At 36.5% G+C, this 21,016-nt stretch overlaps 1 protein-coding gene across 1 annotated transcript in view; it reads left to right on the top strand.

Moving 5' to 3' along the window:
• Nucleotides 1-986: 986 nt before the first annotated feature.
• The window catches only part of ugt8 (UDP glycosyltransferase 8), a 38,081-nt gene continuing 18,051 nt past the window's right edge, over nucleotides 987-21,016 (top strand). Inside the window, exons 1-3 of the mRNA XM_067441779.1 lie at nucleotides 987-1,337; nucleotides 9,416-10,242; nucleotides 19,457-19,599. Of these exons, the coding sequence (XP_067297880.1) occupies nucleotides 9,418-10,242; nucleotides 19,457-19,599 (968 nt within the window). The 5' untranslated portion in view covers nucleotides 987-1,337; nucleotides 9,416-9,417. The remainder of the gene's footprint in view (nucleotides 1,338-9,415; nucleotides 10,243-19,456; nucleotides 19,600-21,016) is intronic.

Raw genomic sequence — 21,016 nt, forward strand, 5'->3', positions numbered from 1 at the left:
TCCTTGCATAAACTTCTTGCATAAGAACATTTGTCAGCTGGTGCCTTCCAAGAAACTATTGCATGTTTGAAATACCTGTTGTGTTGTTTTTCTCACTTTTAGTCTCTTTTCAAAGCTTTATGTATGTCTGATGGGTTGGAGTTCTAAACTGTGGGTATAACACCCACAGAAGCACTCCACAGAAATATGAGCGGCACCAACCGAAGAGAATCATCAATGATTCAAACACAATCATCATGGACGTTCTATTTCTTTCTCTCTCTTTCTCTCCCTCACTGTGTGAAGTCCCTCACTATAGGTGACTTTGTCTTGTGCCCATCTTCATGAGAACTATGAACTTTTAGTGGGAAATTATTCTGTTTATTTAAAAAAGTTTTATTTTTGTGCTCTTTATTTTTCCAACACTGTGATTATGAGATGGTTAGTTCAGTTGTTGATATGCTATTTAATTACGTAACTGTTAATACTATACAATAGGGTTTCATTAGTTAACATTAGCACATTTGTAAACATGAACTAACAATGAACATACTTTTGCAGCATTTATTCTTTGTTCAACTTTGCATTTATAATACATTTATAAGATCAAAAGTAATGTCTGTAAAATTAGAATAGAATTAAAATACACTGTGAAAAACAACATATTAACTAACATTTAAAAGGGTTAATAAATGCTGTAAAAATGCATTGATCATTGCTAGTTCTTTAAACAAGTCCTTATTGAAAAGTGTTAACTTTTAACAAGTTGTGAACTGCATCATTATAACATAACACTCCTCGAAATTATGTATTTATTTAAACCATAAACAACTATTACGCACTCAACAGGCTTATTAGCCTGTTATTAGCGTTCATTGACGAATTGACGTTAAAGGTAGGTTGATGAAGTTATCTTCAGGAGTGGTCAATGATCTCTGCGAGCCTTTTTCGTCATATTTATGACAGCTCGCCTAAACGGAAGCGCTGTGCTGACGCTCCTCAAATGCACATATACCTGTGTCGAAAGAGCAAACGACGCACCTGACGCTTCCCAGGGGATCTAGAGGCCGAAGTCTCTCCATTGTTCTTGCATTTAGCTACACTGCCACGGCTCGACCACTCCCTGCAGTGACTGTGAATTGAGGTTTCGCATATCCCGCCCTCCTTAGACTTCTGATACACAACGCCTCATCTCCTAGCCATTGGGAAAACCACCTCGCCTGTTGTGGCAAACAGGCAGTTTTACCCGGTCAATATCATTTGTGGATTTATGTAAAAGTCTCAGAGGCTCAGGAGATTGAGGGGACGGGAATTTCACATATATTAGGACACCGAATTTACCGGGCTCACCTGTACAGGTAAGAGAAGAAGAGCGGCGTTTCCTTTTAGAAACAGGTGTTGCGCGCAACATTCAGTGAGTGCAGATAAATTAACTTTCAGTATTTACAGGAGGATTAAACTCTAAAGTGTCTTTCAGGTTTTGTGGAGATGGATTTAAAAGTGCTCGCGCTGCTCCTGCATGTGACGTGTTTTAAAGTATCGCTGTTCAATAGAAATGAGCTCGCCTAGACATGAGTTTTTTTTTTTTTTGCCTACTGTATTATGATATAATCCAATACCCGTCACATGTTGTCTTTAAAATCGTTTCCTGATCATTGAGAAACAAGAGAGCGTGTTTGGGACGTGATGATCTAAAGATTTACCTGCTCACTTTTACCGGCCCACTTCATCAATATTTAACTGGCGAGCGATAGTTTACCAGGGGGCATCTCACTTTAGGCTAACACTGACATTTAACTTATTCTTAACATCGATCTAAAACTAAAAAAGTAAAATAAAAATATAATGTCGTCAAGTATGATAAAATATATCCTAGTGTTCGATGCGTTTGCATTAGCCTGTTATGTAATAAAAAAAATAAAATAAAAACTTTCTTGATAAATGTTTAAATAGGCTACTTAAGGTTTCTAAATGACATTACTGTAACCTGGGAGATGCTTTAATTATTACCTAATTCCTTTTTGGGGTATAAAAAATAAGAATGAAAATAAGGATAGCCTAAATGTAGCCTACACATGGGTCAATGCCAAATATGTCTAAGGTGAGATATAAACACACAAAATAATTCATACTGCAAATGTTAAACCATGTAACCAATAAAAAGTACTAAAACACTTTCCTTGCACTCTGGATAAGCACACGTGTACACTAAATATTTTTTGAAAGAAATGAACAAAATATGCCTTGTAATTAAAATGTGATATATAGGCCTATATATAAATTAATAACAGATTTATTATAGAACATGTGTATTCAAGTATTCAATACATGCATTTTTAATATTTACTAGTAAAATAATTTCAAAAATAAGTCCAAAACATAAATGTGCTAATATTCTGCCTGGCACAGTTTACACTTTCTCAAACAAATGTGAATTACATCATCCCATCCCCATTTCAGTGCTGGGTGAGTGTCCCATTGTAAATGAGTGTAGCAGGTAATGTAATTCATAATAATAATATGAAGAGCTTTCACCACTAATACAGCATTTTCATTCATTCTTTTCCCATCTTGCCAAAGCAGTATAATTTAAAGGGCATAGTAAATATGTACATGTGTGCAGTGGGGGAGGAAAGATCCTGTTAGGCCAGTTTAAGGTCTGTTGCCATGAGCGCCTGTTTGGACTTTACCTAGTCTTCTGTTGTGATACCTTTGTGTATGTTGTGCAATTTTAGTGAAAACCACTAGGGTTGATAAGAATTGTGTGATCGCAGAAGTCTAATGTGGCTGTTTAAAACCCCCCCGATATATATGATATGATTTCGGGCAGAGATTATTCTGATCTTATCTGTTTTTACATTAGGATTTACTGTAAGATACAATCCGCTGTTTGGTTCTTTTGTGAATAGAGGACATCCTTTCCTTGAAAAGGATGTGGCCTTGCGGGTTTTGCATTTCTTTGCATATTGAAAGTCCATTCGAACCTGCTGACCACACGCAAAGCATCCATTAGCCAATCACTTATTCTCACTAACGTCATTCTTTCCAGGTATGCAGTGTCTTCAGTGGGGTCTTTGGTGAGGGTTTGTTGTCAACATTAAGCTCTGAACTGAGTTGTTCATTTGCATGTTTTTTTGTACGATGCAAGGTCTTAGAATGAGGTTGTTACTGGACTTTTATGGTATGTTAGCTGTGTGACCATAGTGGAACATTAGAGATTTAGATCTAGTTCATTTGTTACTTAATTTAGCAGAAAAAGGCCTTGACACGGTTATTCACCACTTTATTTTCACCACTGTTACCTTTTGTCCAGGCTTATTGTATGAAAAACTCAACATTTTATTTAGCCTTGTTTGATGAATATAAAAAAAAAAACATTTTTCATGAGTAGGGAAATCCCCCATTATGGTAAAAGAAACTCAGATAACCCCAACATGTACTCATTCTGAACACACCATGAATTTGTTCTTTGATTGATTGTCTGGGTATTCATTGGCCCTTATCAGTTTGTACAGTTGTGTCACCTGACTGTGTACAGTTGTGTCATAATGTGTCACCTGACTGTGACAATGTGACTTCAGGTCTTGAAGGCATGTAAAATGGAATGATGATATCATCAAGCTCTGCCTGTTTGTGTAGATAACCTCTCCCCGACTCCTTGAAAGCTCATGTTTAAATGCTTTAATGTGATACATCATGTACTTTTTAACTGTTTCTGTTTAATGATTAGATAAAGAAAATGTTGGAAATGGAATGTGCTAAATCACAAATACCCTTAAGTATAATAATGGTTTCATAAAAGTATACAGGTGTTGACCTGCTGTACATGACAAGCAAATTCATATTAGTCCAAATTTTGGCATTGACTTAAAAAACCTGGGTGTTTTTCCCTTGATATTAAAGACTTTTGAAGGCAGTTTTGAAATAAGCCGATAACCTATATTTTATTGTATTTACTTTTTTTATTTTCATGAAATGTTTTGACCATTTATGCCACATCAATTATAATGTAATAACAATATTAACTTCTTAATGCATATTATGTTTTTATTTCTGTAGTCTAATGGTCTTAGTTGTTATTATATCAATATATGGCTGATTTTGAATCCATTATAAAATCACTTAATTATAGTATGGAAAATAATCTGTAGTGTAATCAAGAGAATACATTTTTTATCAGATTTTTTTTTTTATGTGACAGCATAGACAACAATGTGATCACATTATCAGTTTTATCGTTCATCTCGACGTTTTCCATGTGCTTAATAGCAAGTGATTCTCCTTTCTGATGGGCAGGAAACCTGAACCGTCCATTAGTAACACAAGCTATGACGTTGCTAGGGTACAACTAGACTCTGGCAGGGTTGCCATGGCAACCGTAAACAGTCTGGTTTAAAAAAGTTGTAATAGTGATAGCCCACCTGAAACTGAGAGAGCCAAATGGTGGAAGGGTCACGGTAGAAACAACAGCCGTCATTTAAATGCGAGAGAAATGGGAAATTTACCCCAACAGCTGGCTAATATGGTTGGGGAAACGTACCTTCAGAAGTCTCCTTGTTCTCACAATTGAGGCTTTACTGTGTCTGAGTAGTACCACTAAACACCTGTTGGTTACTTTCAGGTAGAGTGGTTTGTAAATCTTAAACATAGCAGCATTTTATTTGGCTATCTGAGGAAAGAGAATTGTGGCAAACATTTGAATGAATAACCCAAATAAAGGTACAATAGTTTGAAAGGATGCAGTTTATAAAACCAGCTCAAGCAGGGTGCGTCCACCTTAGGGACAACGTGGAGATTTTATCAACAGAAATAAAAAGCCCTCTTTTTCTCAGTACCTTTTTGTTCTTGCCACTTGATATACCTTTGTGTGCATCTTTGTCTTTCTCCCCTCACACAATCTCATACACCTGTTTATCCCCAGGCTCAGGACCTGCTGTAGGTTCTGCTCTTTAATTAAGGTGTGAGACTAAACTGAGGCTAAAGATGACAGATGAGAACATTGAAGCCTTAGGGATTGTTTAAACCTACTTTTAAAGCCTAGGGCAGGCAGACATTTACTGAGAGAACCAGTGCTAAACTGGTCAATTTTTTTTTATTTGTTGTATTTCTAAGGCTTAAACGACTTTGTTCTGACAGGCAACGAAATCTGAATTGTTGGTGTCCAAAAATGATATATAATTATATAATTTGCAGTGATTTTGTTGGCTATATAACATTAAGGAACGTCAAAATCGTGAACTATTTTATTTGGGGATTAATTAGAAAAATAATAATAATTTGAATATGTTCAGTGTTTCAATGTCTCTGATTTAAACTTTAATAGCTAAGACAATGTTACTTCTGTGAATCAGTTCAAACTGTCTCTGTCTGTCGATTCAGAAATCTGATTCAATTAATAATTTATCATCATTCCAAAATGTTCTTGTGTGGCATTTTTTTCATATATTAAAAATTCACTATACTGTTTAAAAGTTTGGTAAGATATTAAAAAAAATCTTATTATTATCAGTTTTGAAAACACTTGTGCTGCGTTTGATTGATTTTTTGTCTCTTGGTTCTTTGATGAATAGAAAGTTCAAGAGAACAGCATTTATTTGAAATATAAGTTTTTTGTAACAATGTAAAAGTCTTTATTGCCATCAATGTCATGTCTGGCTTGCAAAGATGAGGAGAATGGCTCTAATTGCAACAGGTTAATTGTATTTACTAAAACTTAAAAGAAACACCCTAACCCTAAAACTCTTCGATATTAACAAATCAACCGAGCATATCGTGACAATAACGGACAATGAACAGAACAAAACACAGGGATTAAGGGTATGTTTACATGACAACGATGTACTAAAAACAGTCGGAAACTTTGTCAAAACGATCCCCATTCACATGGATCTCTGAAAATGACTGAAAAGGCTGTATTATGCATGCCAGTCCAGTAGTTGGCGATGTCAAACACCCCGAGAACAAGTAATATGCATACACATAACGTCACTTAGCACAGCTTGCATTTTCAGGCCCCAAAAAACGCTTTGTCGTCTAAATGAATGACCAACTTGCATAAAAACTAAGTGTAAACATATCCTCAATAGACTAAACTAATTATTGAAATGAACTACAGATGTAACTGAATCATAATAAACCAAGGCAACAAACACAGTAATTAATACAGATGGGAAAGCTAGAGAAAAGAAAAAATGCACTGCTACTGAATTGCTACTGAAAATAGATTTCATGTGTAATGCTGCTGAGTAAAAGTATTTCAGGTATTTCAAGTATTTATTTTCAAAAAAAAAAAAAAAAAAAAAAAAAAAAGTTACTGACCTCAATCAAACCTGAACAGAAGTGCATATATACAGTATATATATATATATATATATATATATATATATATATATATATATATATATATATATATATATATATATATATATATTAGAGGTGTAACGGTTCACAAAATTCACGGTTCGGTTCGATATGATACACTTGTGTCACGGTTCGGTTCGGTACGGTTCGGTATGTTTTAGATACAGCAAAAAGAAAAAATTGGCAGAAATTACCTTTTTTATTATTATTTTATTAAAACTAACAAAGTATGATTTTTTTGTTGTTGTATGATTTTACCCATCTTCTATGTAGTTACAGGAATAAGACATTAGCTCTTTACATTAGCGTGTGTGTTGCGTGTTGCGTTGCGTGTGCGTTGCAGGAGCCCCACACCCTGTAGTGCTTTACATATGCTGCGTTTGCAGTCCGCAACTGATCCGCTGTTGCATACCACAAACACAGCATTTATTCATTATTTTTTATTTAAAATCCAAAAGTTTTTACTGAACATGCCTCGTCAGAATTCCAATTTTCTTTGTTTACTCTTTAATAGAAGTCAGGTTACGTAGCCTACTACATTTAAACAACATTTTATTAAATTCATTTATTCATATTTATATACTTTAGATTTAGCTCACACAAGTGGCAAAACATTTAAACATAGTTTTTATAGCCTTAAATCACAAACATTTTAAATTAGAAACTTACAATAGTCTATTCAAAAACAGCCGACTCTGGTCTTTTCTTTCGTTTTTACACCCTTTTAAAAGAAATCCTGCAGGTCAAAAAGAACTTTGCTTTTCACCTCCAAGAAAGTACGAGTGCTCTCCATTATGGCACTTTTTTACCTAAATGCCAGGTAAGGTGTCGTTTTGTTGCTTTACTTGAGAAAAAAAAAGCCATGTGTTGACTTTGAAACAAGAGTATATTTTAAATGAGATGCATCTGTGGTGAAATTACTAGATTTTCGCGTCAGTACATGTTTATTTTAATGCGAACAATGTTCTACCACTTTAATGCAGCAACGCAGCGCAGCAAAAAATAGACTCGGTACGAAAACGATCCGTGCACTGCTGCAAACGCAACGCACCTGGAACGGACTGACGGACAGCACCCGCGTGCAGTTTGAAAGCTGTCATCCGTTAACATGGGTACGGAAAAAAATACGCACCGCACACGCACTGCAGACGGAGTATGTGTGAAACGGGCGTAAGGTCTCATATCCGCGGCTATAAATGGGCCACTCGCCGCGGTGATGTCTTTTGCCATTTGAATAAGTTGGAAATGTCTGTCTAAATGCTGCGGGGATAGTTTGTGGGATAGTTTGTGGCTGTTTCTCCTTTTTATCGTCTTGTTGTCGGCGTAAAGACAACAAGATCGTCTTGTTGTCGGCTTTGATTGACATTCATGAATTATTCCCGCTGCTGTACCATCAGCAAATGCGACATACCGTTGTTTTTTAATCCATCAATCTTGCCAACACCATCATAGCTTACCAAAGTTCACCCAAACACCAGGACCTGTTGGTTATTGGAGGATCTTCTATTTCTGGTTTGTTAAACGCAATTGCCATTTTGCCATGAGCATTCAGCGCGTAGCCTACTGAGTAAGCGAGCACCTGACTGAGCAGCCTAAAACATATTTGGTGTTTTTTTTTCTTCTTTCACTTCGGCGGTGTCAGGGGCATTGCCTGTTATGTCGTTTTGGTTATTGGGCTACCTTGTTGAACGCATATTATTATATTACACACACTTTTTTATTTTCCAAATCTAATTAATTAGTCCAAGAACCGTTCGGTACATAATGCGTACCGCGTACCGAACCGAAAGCCTCGTACCGAACGGTTCAATACGAATACGCGTATCGTTACACCCCTAATATATATATATATATATATATATATATATATATATATATATATATATATTTCAGTATAGTTGGAAGCACAAGGTGGCTAATTTTTGTGTAATATGTGATTATGTGTGTGTATGTTTACAGACTAGACAATAAACGTTGGTCATTATAATAGAGTAAACAATATTGTCATAGGCCCACATTTACAACCTCAGCCATGACGCACATGTGCTCTGACACACAAAGTACACAGTGTGTGTCTAGCTTGTGCGGACTGAATCGGTCACTGATTCTAAATGCTATCCCTTTGATGATTTAGAATGTAGAAAATTTGCACTTTTATGACTATGCGTTCAGAAGCTGTGGTTCAAGTGAATGGTCGGAGCTAATAAAATTGACAAACTTGTTAAAATGAGCTACAATCATTAACAATAATAACAGTTAACAGCTCTTCAGCTTTGGTTCATGCAAAAGTACACAATTCGATGGCCATTCTGAGGGTACATTTAAAAAATATAAAAAAATATTATCTCAGTTAATTATAAAGTATTTTAATGGAGTAACTTGTCCAAATAACTTGTTTCAGTCAAGGTCCTCCTATCTGAAATATTTGAGTAGAAATATTCTTTTTCAATCACATGGAACCACTGCCCATGATTTATTTGAGTTCATTTAAAGTAAGATGTTTTTAAGAATAGCTGATAACACTTACTAACAAGTTTAACATGAAGTTTAACTTTCCTTGTTGGGTGTTGCAGGTTACATCCTCATAGCAGGATGTAACATGCTCATAGCAGTGGCTTATTTTATTAAAACAACTGAAGTTCTTCAACTCAAAATTCATTTTTGACCTACTTGATTGAAACAAAAGTAACCATTTCAAGGCATGCAATTATGTTTGTAGAAACAGTGGTGTTCAATCAAAATATTTGTTTAAATAAAGTTATCAGTATTAAAAAATTATTAATTTAACAGCATGCTAACAGCTAACACAAAGGTTAACACTAAATACTGTACAGTTAATCCCATATTGTTTTGTGATGATAACAATTACACTACAATGCTAACAGAAGACCATAATGCACTTTCGGTTTGGAAATAGAATTGCTTAGCATTGCTAATATTGTAACAGGCCTCAGTTATGCTTTCATGGATGTTAAGATGCTAAAACAATATGTTGATTTATGTAATTGCTCAGTAAGGGTTAATAATAGAGAAACGAGTCACTAATAATGTTTTCTTTCTTTCTTTCTTTTTGCAGACATGAAGACCTTTTTTCTGCTTGCCACATTATTGTGGTGTTTAGCGACAAATTTCTCCTGGGCAGCTAAGATAGTGGTAGTTCCTCCAATTATGTTTGAGAGCCACCTATATATCTTTAAGACCCTGGCTTCTGCTCTCCATGCCGAGGGTCACGACACAGTTTTCCTGGTCTCTGAAGGTAGGGAGATCCCGCCTTCCAACCATTATCGTCTCCAGCGCTACCCTGGAATCTTTAACAGCACCTCAGCCGACGACTTCCTCCAATCTAAAGTTCACAACATCTTTTCAGGGCGTCTCACAGCACTGGAGCTTTTTGACATCCTAGACCATTATTCTCAAAACTGTGACGCCGTTGTTGGCAGTGCGTCTGTCATGGAGCAGCTAAAACGTGAACGTTTTGATCTCCTGCTCGTTGATCCCAATGAGATGTGTGGATTTGTCATTGCTCACATCCTAGGTGTCCAGTACGCAGTATTCAGCACAGGATTGTGGTACCCTGCGGAAGTTGGGGCGCCAGCACCACTGTCTTACGTCCCAGAATTTAACTCTCTACTAACAGACCGTATGTCATTGTTGCAAAGGGTAGCTAACACAGCAGTGTACCTGGTATCTAGGTTTGGTGTCCAGTTCCTAGTTCTACCCAAGTATGATCGCATTATGAGGAAGTACAACATCCAGCCATCGGTCTCCATGCATGATCTGGTTCAGAACAGTCGACTCTGGATGCTGTGCACTGACCTGGCACTGGAGTTCCCACGACCCACTTTGCCACATGTTGTCTATGTAGGGGGCATCCTTACTAAACCCCCCAGCCCTTTGCCACAGGTAAGAAACCCCTGCAATTATATTTAAAACATTCTCTAAATATTGCTATGTTACTCATACTATTTTAGTGGATGCACAAATATACAGTAGGGTTGCCCAGTAGTGCACAGTACAATGATATTTAAATGGAAACACAAGTTAACACCCAGTGGAACCAAGTCTGGCACAAGTCACGCCCTATTGTACTATCACACCACTAAATTCAGCTACGTATTTGTTAGTTACTTATTGATGTGTGAAGCTATTTGACGTGGCTCTTCCTTCAGTTGTTAGCACGCCCTAATTTTGCTGAGTTAAACGTGTTCCTGGGTCAACAATCAATCAATCAACTTTATTTATATAGCGCTTTTACAATGACGATTGTTTCAAAGCAGCTTCACAGTGTTAAACAGGACAATATTGCAACAAAATTTGATTTGGCTGTACAGTCGTTCTGGAGAAAACAGTGATTTTAATTTTAATTTATCATAGTACGACAATGTTGGCAGATCAGTATTATAGTTTATAGAATTAAATAAGACCTAATTAATTAATTTTATTGGTATATTTAGTTGAATAATTTGGATTATAATTTTAGTGTCCCCAACTGAGCAAGCCAAGCCTAAGGAACCAAAGGAACCAAAACTCCATCAGGGCATGATGGAGAAAAATAAACCTTGGGAGAAACCAGACTCAGTCGGGGTGCCAGTTATCCTCTGGCCTATTAACAAACAGTGTATGATTATTATTCTGGCAACCTTACCGGTCAGAAATCATATTTGATCGGAATATTCAAAATTTCTGGGTAGCACACAAGACGGACTTATTTAGGATGGCGTGTTGATTAAACAAGAGTATGAATAGTTGAAAGATCGGAGTTATTGCGCCGGAGACGGGTTTATTGAGGATGAAGTGCCAGTGAGGCAAATTCAGAAGAGACAACAATTGACACGGGCAGACACTCCAGGATGAGTTGGTCATGTCCAGATGCAGGTCCACCATCCGATCCGGACACAGCCCGAATCCTGCCAACTGCAGTAAACCTCGGAATAAACATAATGACTAACATTAGCGTAGATGCCACTCTTTTTATGATGTAACGAGTACATCAGGTGTTCTCGGAAGTGTTCCTAGTTCCGGCTGACCTAGTTAATGCAGCCTAACAATCAGTCAATTGATCTAAATAATAAAAAATAAAAAATGTTCTATGTGTATGCCATAGTAAAGAGATGCGTTTTTAGTATAGATTTAAACTGACAGAGTGTGTCTGCTTCCCGAACAATGCTAGGAAGACTGTTCCAGAGTTTTAGTGCTAAATAGGAAAAGAATCGACTGCCTGCAGTTGATTTAGATATTCTAGGTATTATCAACTGGCCAGAGGTTTGAGAACGCAATATCCGTGATGGAGTATAATGTGTTTAGAGCTCGCTCAAGTACTGAGGATCTAAACCATTGAGTTCTTTGTAAGTAATTAGCAGGATTTTAAAATGTATGCAATGTTTAATAGGGATCCAGTGCAGTGTTGACAGAACTGGGCTAATATGATCGTACTTCCTGGTTCTAGTAAGAACTCGAGCTGCTGCGTTTTGGACCAATGGGAGTTTGTTTATTAAGCGAGCAGGGCAACCACCCAGTAGAGCATTACAATAATCGAGACTTGAGCTCATGAACGCATGTAATAACTGTTCAGCATTTTGCATCGAAAGCATGTGCCGTAGTTTAGATATATTTTTAAGATGGTAGAATGCAGTTTTACAGATGCTAGAAACGTGGCTTTTAAATGAAAGATTGGTATCAAAGAGCACACCCAGGTTCCTCACTGACAACGAGGGCTTGACAGAGCATTCATGAAGTGTTAGACAGTATTCTAGGTTACTACTTGTGGAGCTTTTCTGTCCAATAATTAAAAATTCAGTTTTATCTGAATTAAGTTGCAGGAAATTACTATTCATCAAATTTTTTATATTAGCTATGCATTCCGTTAATCTTGTGAATTGGTAATTTCCGTCAGGGCATGAAGAAATATAGAGCTGAGTATCGTCAACATAACAATGAAAACTAACGCCATGCTTCCTAATGATATCTCCCAGTGGTAGCATATACAAGGTGAAAAGCAACGGTCCAAACACTGATACTTGCGGTACTCCATACTGAACTTGTGATCGGTGTGACATCTCTTCATTTACTGCTACAAACTGATAACGGTCAGATAAGTACGATTTAAACCATGCCAATGCAATTCCACTAATGCCAACATAATTTTCGAGTCCATTCAAAAGAATATTGCAATCGATAGTATCAAATGCAGCGCTAAGATTGAGTAACACTAATAGAGAGATCGACCTTCCTGCCCAAAAATGTTGGAGTTGAATGAGCCACTACCATATGGGCCAATTCATAAAGAGCCACCTATTGCGCAAGCAGCCCATTTCATAGTGATGTTTCTTGGCCACTACAAACTTAATGCTAACATTCTGTTTAACTGTGTTATGCACTGCTGAGCCACCATAGCATTCACTATCAGAAAAAAAACTAAATGGATCTTTAGTGCTACAACACCTGTATTCAACTTAAGGAAAAAGGTGTTACACTTTTTTGTAAGTTGAATGCGGAAGGCGGTCCACCAGAAGCTACATATTTTTGCTTTATAATATGTTAAATATGGATCTTTGCATGGATCGAATGGCTTCGCTTCGGAAGGCCTTTATTAACACTTTAATAAAGGGTAATCTGTGTATCTTATTTTTCCGTAAAAGTCCATAGCCGTACCTTAAAGGTATATGTTCTACTCTAAAGGCCTGTTCAGGATGATTTTTGCACACATTTATCACCAATGTTTAACACCTTGTGACTAAATAAAGGGTGCCTAGTGAGTGTGCACACCGATGCACAAAATTAAAATAAAAAATGCATTGGGTTTGTTTTGTTGTTTTGAGATCGGCGTGACAGTAAAACACGACTATACACGATGGCGCTCACGCACAAAATGGTCTTGCCAAGCACACATTGATACATTGAAGAGGAAGTAAGTAGACAAAGAAGAAGATGAGCCGCTAATGCTGCTTGCCAATTAGGAAAAAGTGTGTGAATGGTTTTGGCAAGTCTCTCATCTTCTTATGTGTGAGAAGCGAGTTTCAGAAGCATAAAATGGCTCAGCAATACCCTGTGTGCCGGAAGTGGCATCTACTGAATTTGCACATTTAGTCAGTGCATCATCAGTGAAAATCGCTTGGGTGTTAACACACAGACACACCAAAATGCATCTTGAAAAACGCTAGCGATAAGTGTGCGTTAGAATCGTCCGGGTGTGTACAGGCCTTAAGGCAGTGGCATAGCCAGAATTTTATTTTAGTTAATATATATTGGACCCATGCATTAAGTCTTAAAGTGACAGCAGACTAATATTCTTTCTGTTTTTAATATTAATCCAACAAAAAAAGACAAGGAAAAATCACTCACTGCCCTTGACTGAATAAATTTTGTAATTTGAATAATGTTCATAATTTACATTAATTTATAATTTATACAGTGAAGACTAAGCAGTGCTATATTATATTGATAATTTAATTTGTTTAATTATTAACCTGTTAGTAATTTAGTAATTTAATTTGTACCTGAACTACTGTTAGACCATCCTGAAAAACCTTAAACCACTGTTTAATTAATTTGTGTTTGTGTCATTGCTTGCAATTTGTATATTTGCCTAACTTTATAATAGGCTAGTAGTTTTTGCTGTGGTAAGGAAATTGGAAACAAGAATTGTGACACTTCACTGGTATCTAAAATGTTGGTGGCATAAGACTATTTATTAGAATAACTTATTTATTAGAATTTCATGTGTCAAAAACACTAAAAACAATACCTTACAAATATTAATAACAAATAATTTAATTAATACAAATGAAATACCTAAATTACAGCGTGTTGACTATACCTTTTACATTACAGAGTCTTTGAGGGTGATTATTAAAAATGTTGATGATGTCAGAAAGATAGCAGGGAAAGATTATTTAATTGCAAAATTGTTATGGATGATCTCAAAGTTGATTTGTTTCTTGAGAAACGTCTTTCGACACAGCATGAAGTTAGGCAGAGTGTGATCGTCATCTTTTATAGAGACTTGTGTCTGGGAAGACATCTGGTGTCCAAAACTCCTATGAGGGACAAAACAGTCCCATATTTTCCTATGCAGGAAAAATTGTTATTCCTGCTTCTTCGAATGAAACACCATAGCGTGAACATGGTATCCTCAGTACCTCAGCTTTTGATAAAACAAACAATTCAGAACACCAGGCAAAGACACAGCTACTGCATGCATTATTCCCTATTGATTTAGTCCTGGAAAGGTGAAGTAGGCGCAGATGTAGATGCCTTTTTTTCTTCTTTTCGCTCATGTTTTTGCGATGTATTTCAAATTTGTGCAACCACCATCCCCGTGTGTTAATTAATGCACTAAGAAAATGATGGCATAGGGGCTACAGACTACAAATGACAACAATAAAAGCAATTTAAATAAGCACCCTTGTAGCTATGCTACAGCTCTAAGGTACTTATATGCAGCTTTTAAGGGTACTGCCCCAAACTTTAATATCAGCTGATGAACACTGAATATGTAATCTTTAGCAAACACTGTAATGAATATTGATTGTTCATAAATAATATAGAATTTGATTTTGGTGCATCCCTAATCAGTCTTTTTTTTGACTACTAGTTCACATTCTAAATGGCAAGCTTATAAACAGTATATTTTGATAAATTTAAATTAGTCTGCTCCCCAATAGGATAGTACAGTTACAATTACTGTTCCAAAGTTTCCTTGTTCTTTCAGTAAATGCATTGTGTGCACATGCAGTGCTTTTGGCGCTTGAGTTCATGAATGCCAAGGAAATGACGTCATGATAGGGGGATCGACTGACGCAGGAACCTCATTTTCATTTTAAGATATCCAGCCTCACAAATGCCACAACCCACTCCCTCTAACAAGTGACCTAGGTCCACCTTCCACTTTAATATTCATTAGGCATGAAGTGGTGAAAATGTGCAATATTCAAGTAGCTATATGAACATTAAGAAAATATCCAGTGATCCAGTGGCTATATGAACATTAAGAAAATATCCATATTTGAGTCAATAATATTTCTGTGTTCAGTCTCCTTTCACCCGTAGTGATATGAAGTTTTGATTTTGCCAAAATGTTATGCTCACAAAGGCCGTTCTTATCAATGCGGGTGATTGCGCGGAGCTGCCCATTGAATAGGAGTGGGGGTTCTGAACCTAAGCTTGCACTTTTGGAATACCAAGCGCCCAAATGGCCTCATTGTATGCTGTGGAGCCATAATGCAAATAGCGTATTTGTCAGTGCAGAGTGTGTGAGTGTGTGTGTGTGTAAATGTGCCCATTGTCGGATGTGTATGAAGGACACTGAGACCAGTGTGAGGGGCGGACAGTCAGTGCCAGGCCAATGCAGGCTGTTCAGCTGCAGCTGGACTGCTTCAGACAGCAAGAAAGCAGTTCTTACACAAAAACATGCTCATTCTGAGGCTAGGCTTACTTCTAACACAAAAAACTAAGACTAGTCTCATTAGTACAATATTTTATGTGCTAACAATTGCACTACAGTGCCAACAATGCACATTTTACTTACCATAATGCACTTTCAGTTTGAGAATTGAGAATTTTTAAGAATATTGTAATATGCCTCAGTCAAGCTTTCATAGATGCTAAGATGATAACACAAAGCTTTACTCATTAAAAAATGGCAGATAAAAATCTGATATTAAAGCAAATTTTATTTTAAAAAGCTTAATCCCATAAATATGAGCCAACCACTTGTTTTGAAAGTTAAATGTCAAACTCAAGTTTTGTTTTACAGCACTTTCTTACACGTTACTCATAATACATTGATCTGTAAGTTTGTTTAAATAATTGTGTCTGTGTGTGGGAATACTTTTTTAGGTTGATGAACTTCTGGTTATGTTTGCTCACTGGAAACAGTGCTTTACTGGTGGTTACTCCATGTCTTTTTTCTGGTCACTTCTGGCACATATTGTGTGAAGGTTACTAGGTTACTGGCATGATGTCGTCATTAAATTCACAAAGTTAAACGACTGAATACATCTCTACATAAACAGTCTCAGTAAATATTCCAACTAGTAAAGGTGGCTTGACTTGGCATTAGTCAAATGTAGTATTTGAATCTTATGGCTTTAATTTTAAAACTGTTTGTGTTTTAATTTGTATTGCTTTATGTGTGCATGTGTGTGTTTGTGTGTGTGCGTGTGTGTGTGTGTCTGTGTGTGTGTGTGTGTGTGTGTGTGTGTGTGTGTGTGCGCGTGTGTGTATAATATTGATTTCTATTGGTAAAAAAAAAATAGTTAGTGAAGTTAAAGGGATAGTTCACCCAAAATTAAAATTTGATGTTTATCTGCTTACCCCCAGACAGGGCCGCGTTATCCTAATGGGCAACATGGGCTGCAGCCCAGGGCCCTGAACACCAGGGGGCCCCCGAGACAATTCTCTTTTGCGTTATCCTTTTATTTATTTTTTGCATCGAGGTATTTATGTGTACGTTGAGCATCGTTGTCACACACCCGAATCGAGTCACAGCGGACACCCAGTACATTGTCACCTCAACACGTCGATCGAAAATGTAAGAAAATAGGACAGTGGCAGGCAGGGGCAGACTGCTTAGATCTGCAACGCAAATAGTTTGATCACGAATAGATCACCTGTTATACGTCCCAATGTTAAAGGATTTCAGCTTTCTCACTACACACGGATGCGCTCCGACAGTGCTTTCCAGAAGCGGTGTCTAATCTGCTTCAATGATTTTTTGCCTCGAGTAAAGCAAGAAAACAGACACATTTAGGTAAATATGGAGACATAATGGAGAGCTCTCGTCCTTTCTTGAAGGTGGAGAAATAAAGTTCTTTATGACCTGCAGGATTTCTTAAAAGATTTAAAAATTAAAGAAATTAAAGACTAGATTTTTTGTCTATTGTAAGTTTTAATGTAAAACATTTTTGATTTTAACATAGGCCTAGTTTAAATATTTTGCCACTTGCATGAGCAACGTAATATATAATGAACATAAAGTAAATATAAAGTGATGAATTGAAAAAACATTGTTTAAACGTGATATTTAAAGGGTATATTGTAATGCTGACAATAATCTGTATTGTTCTGTATGGGGGGGGGGGGGGGGGGGGGCAAGGGCCCCGCAAAAGCTTAGCCCAGGGCCCCACAAAGGCTTGACACGGCCCTGCCCCCAGGGCATCCAAGATGTAGGTGTGTTTGTTTCTTCAGTAGAATACAAATGAAGATTTGTAACTCCAACCGTTGTTCGTATAATGCATGCCCATGGGGTGTTTTCTATGAGAGTAAAAACACATAGATATACGAATCCATATTAAACCCTGTGGCTCGTGGATCGTACACACGTAACGATCGGTTTGTGTGAGAAACCAAACAGTATTTGTGTTATTTTTTGACCTCATATTAGACGAATCTCATCCAGTATTCATCCAGTCAAAGGTCAAAAACATAGATATATATTTACATAGATGCCTCATTCGACTGATCCGCGCCATCTACGCAGGCAATAATGGGGAATTTATATATCTCTATGATCGCGCCAGGTTTTCGACCTTCTTCAACGGAAGTAATGGCATTGGGAATGCTACATGAGATTCATCTGATATGAGGTAAAAAAAGAAATGAAAACATAATACTGTCCAGTTTCTTGCAGAAACCGATCGTATCGTTTCTTAAGACAGGTTTTTTTACTCTCATAGTGACTCTCATATAAAACACCCCATTGGCATGCATTATATGAGCAATGGTTGGAGTTAAAATTCTACTTAAGAAACAAACACACCTACATCTTGGATGCCCTGGGGGTAAGCAGATAAACATCAAATTTAGATTTTTGGGTGAACTATCCCTTTAACTAAAAATACTAAATCACCATCATGTCATAATTATTATAACTCTTAAGCATTCAACATATGAAGGTCTTTTTTATATAATCAGATGAAGTTAGAGACTTGAATCTTTTTCTGTGTGTGTGTGTGTGTGTGTGTGTGTGTGTGTGTGTGTGTGTGTGTGTGTGTGTGTGTGTGTGTGTGTGTGTGTGTGTGAGCCTGTTTATGTGGTTTATGAGGACACAAATTTGTATAACTACATGGGTATTACACTGATATTACACTATAAATGTGGTTTATGAGGACATTTCAAATGTCCTCATAATTCAAATGGCCTTAAAAACATACTAATGGATGTTTTTTTGAGAAAGTAAAAATGCAGAATGTTTCCTGTGATGGGTAGGTTTAGGGACAGGGGCAGTGTAAGGGGATAGAAAATACGGTTTGTACAGTATAAAAACCATTACGCCTATGGAGAGTCCCTGTAAACCACATAGACCAACATGTGTGTGTGTGTGTGTGTGTGTGTGTGTGTGTTAACTACATGTATAAGTAATCTAAGTTCTCTTAGTAAATATATGCTTATTTTTTGACTTACTTAGTGTTTGTTATTAAAGCCGAACAAAGTAATTATGCACTTTATATGCTCCAGATTGCTCTCTATGGATGTGCCAAGGTTTAATAAAGCTGGTCCTTGATCTAAAATGTGTATGACACACCTGGTCTAAAGTCCTCAAAAAATAAAAATAAAAATAAAGAAACCATTGCAACTATTTGAAAATGCCATATCTCTGTGGTTGAAAAAACAGGAAACAGGTTTTAAGAAATCTTAATCATGAATAATTAAGGTTGAGGGATTCCTAAACATGCAGTTTGTCTATGGCAAAGGTAAAATATCTTAAGACATGTCCACACCCTGAAACCATTTTATATTATGAAAAAAATGTGTTTGCTTGTTTAGAATTAAAAGTTGAAAGCTGTGATTAATGTCCCTTTAAGCCTTGAACAAATTAGGTTGCAATGTGTGGGTGAACACCGATACTGAATTTCTGTCTTATCAAGACAGTAAAAATGACTTTTGATGTGTGTAATGTCAGGTTGATTTAGTCTTGATTTTTATAATGAGTCTAATTAAATTGTATTTGTTTTATTGGCTAAAACATGAGCATCTACTATTAAACATGCAATCCTTTGAAACGTTTGATCTGGCTTTTGATTTCCATATGTTGAATTGCTTTGTCTTGCGAATATAGTCATCACAAATTTCATTGATGGATTTTGAACTGTGTTGTATTCGATCTGTGTGTGTACAGGAGTTTGAAGCCTGGGTAAAGGATACAGATGAACATGGTTTCGTGGTGGTGTCGTTTGGTGCAGGAGTGAAGTATCTGTCAGATGACATTGCTCAGAAACTTGCAGGAGCCTTGAGCCGTCTACCCCAGAGGGTCATCTGGAGGTACTGCTATTCATTCCTTCATTCATGTGATCGGTGAACCATTTTACAGATCATATCACCTGCGTATTATTCCATTCATTTTTTTTCTATCACAAAGTATCTATTGGAAACTGATATTGTGGCGGGCTACTGATAAGCCTGTGGCTACAACAAACTATTTTATTTTCCATTTCCAATCCAGTAAAACCTCATTTAAAATGATTGGATGGTTTGTTAAACTTTCCAATGGTTTCTAAATGCAAAATTTCATGAATTTATTTTGGACTAAAATATTGTCATATAGCATGCTATACTGAGAAAGTTGCCAATAATTATAAATAATCTCAGTATGTTTTTGAAGAAGTAACTATATCTCCATTTGGAGACAACAAGAAATCCTAATAAATCTTCTTCTTTATTTGGAGGTGGAGGGACACTTCATCTTTCGGGATGTAATGGTAGTTCACAGGTCATTATCAAGAGATATAAAAATCTTCAGAAGATTGTGGAAAATGTGGAAAAGTAAATTATTACTCTGATCATAATTTTATATTGTGGAATATGTTGTGTTTGAAGCTTTCAGAAATACACAATTTTTAAAATGGGCTTAGAGACAAATGGTCTCTAAAATGGTATACAAATTGACTGTAAAAACCTCACCTTAAACCACCTTAAAACACAAAACCAGTCATAAGTTGCATGGGTATGTTTGTGGCAATAGCCAACAATACATTGTATGGGTCAAAATTATCGATTAGCATTAATCGCATTAATCGCATAGCATTAGGATATTAAAGGGCTCCTATTATGCCCCTTTTTACAAGCTTTAAAAAGTCTCTGATGTAACCAGAGTGTGTATGTGAAGTTTTAGTTAAAAATAATCCATAGATCATTTTTATAACATGTTTAGGGGTAGTAATCTCTGGGGGGTAGACCACTTTTAAACAGAAACATGCCGTTAAATGCAAATGAGCTGCTGCGCTGGCCTAAGAGTGCGGAGCTTCAAGAGTTCATTCTTTATTGTCAGGAGTCAGGACACATTATAATGTCAGAAACTACGAATATATGCAGCATGAGACAGAACATGTATATTTTAATTTGTTTACGGTAATAACTTATGTTGTCTTCTTGCTATTATCCACTATATTAGTACAAACCTGTTGTACCGGACCCCATCCGAATGATGGCCAAAACTTTAGCAATGAGTTTTATGACGTTTGTTGTACTTTACACAAAATATGAAGCATCTGTTTCCACTCCAGAAAATCAGTTAAGAACTTAATAAAACACAAATGCAATTAAGAGCATTAAAATATTCTCCATAAACTCTCTATCTGCATTATCATCAACATACATAGCAAAGTACACAGAAACACTAGTTACAATTAACAGTAAACAAATATATACAGACCTTATGCTTTTTCGGGTTGTGCTTAAT

Source organism: Pseudorasbora parva, chromosome 4 (genome assembly GCF_024679245.1).
Source record: "Pseudorasbora parva isolate DD20220531a chromosome 4, ASM2467924v1, whole genome shotgun sequence".
Classification (NCBI taxonomy): Eukaryota; Metazoa; Chordata; class Actinopteri; order Cypriniformes; family Gobionidae; genus Pseudorasbora; species Pseudorasbora parva.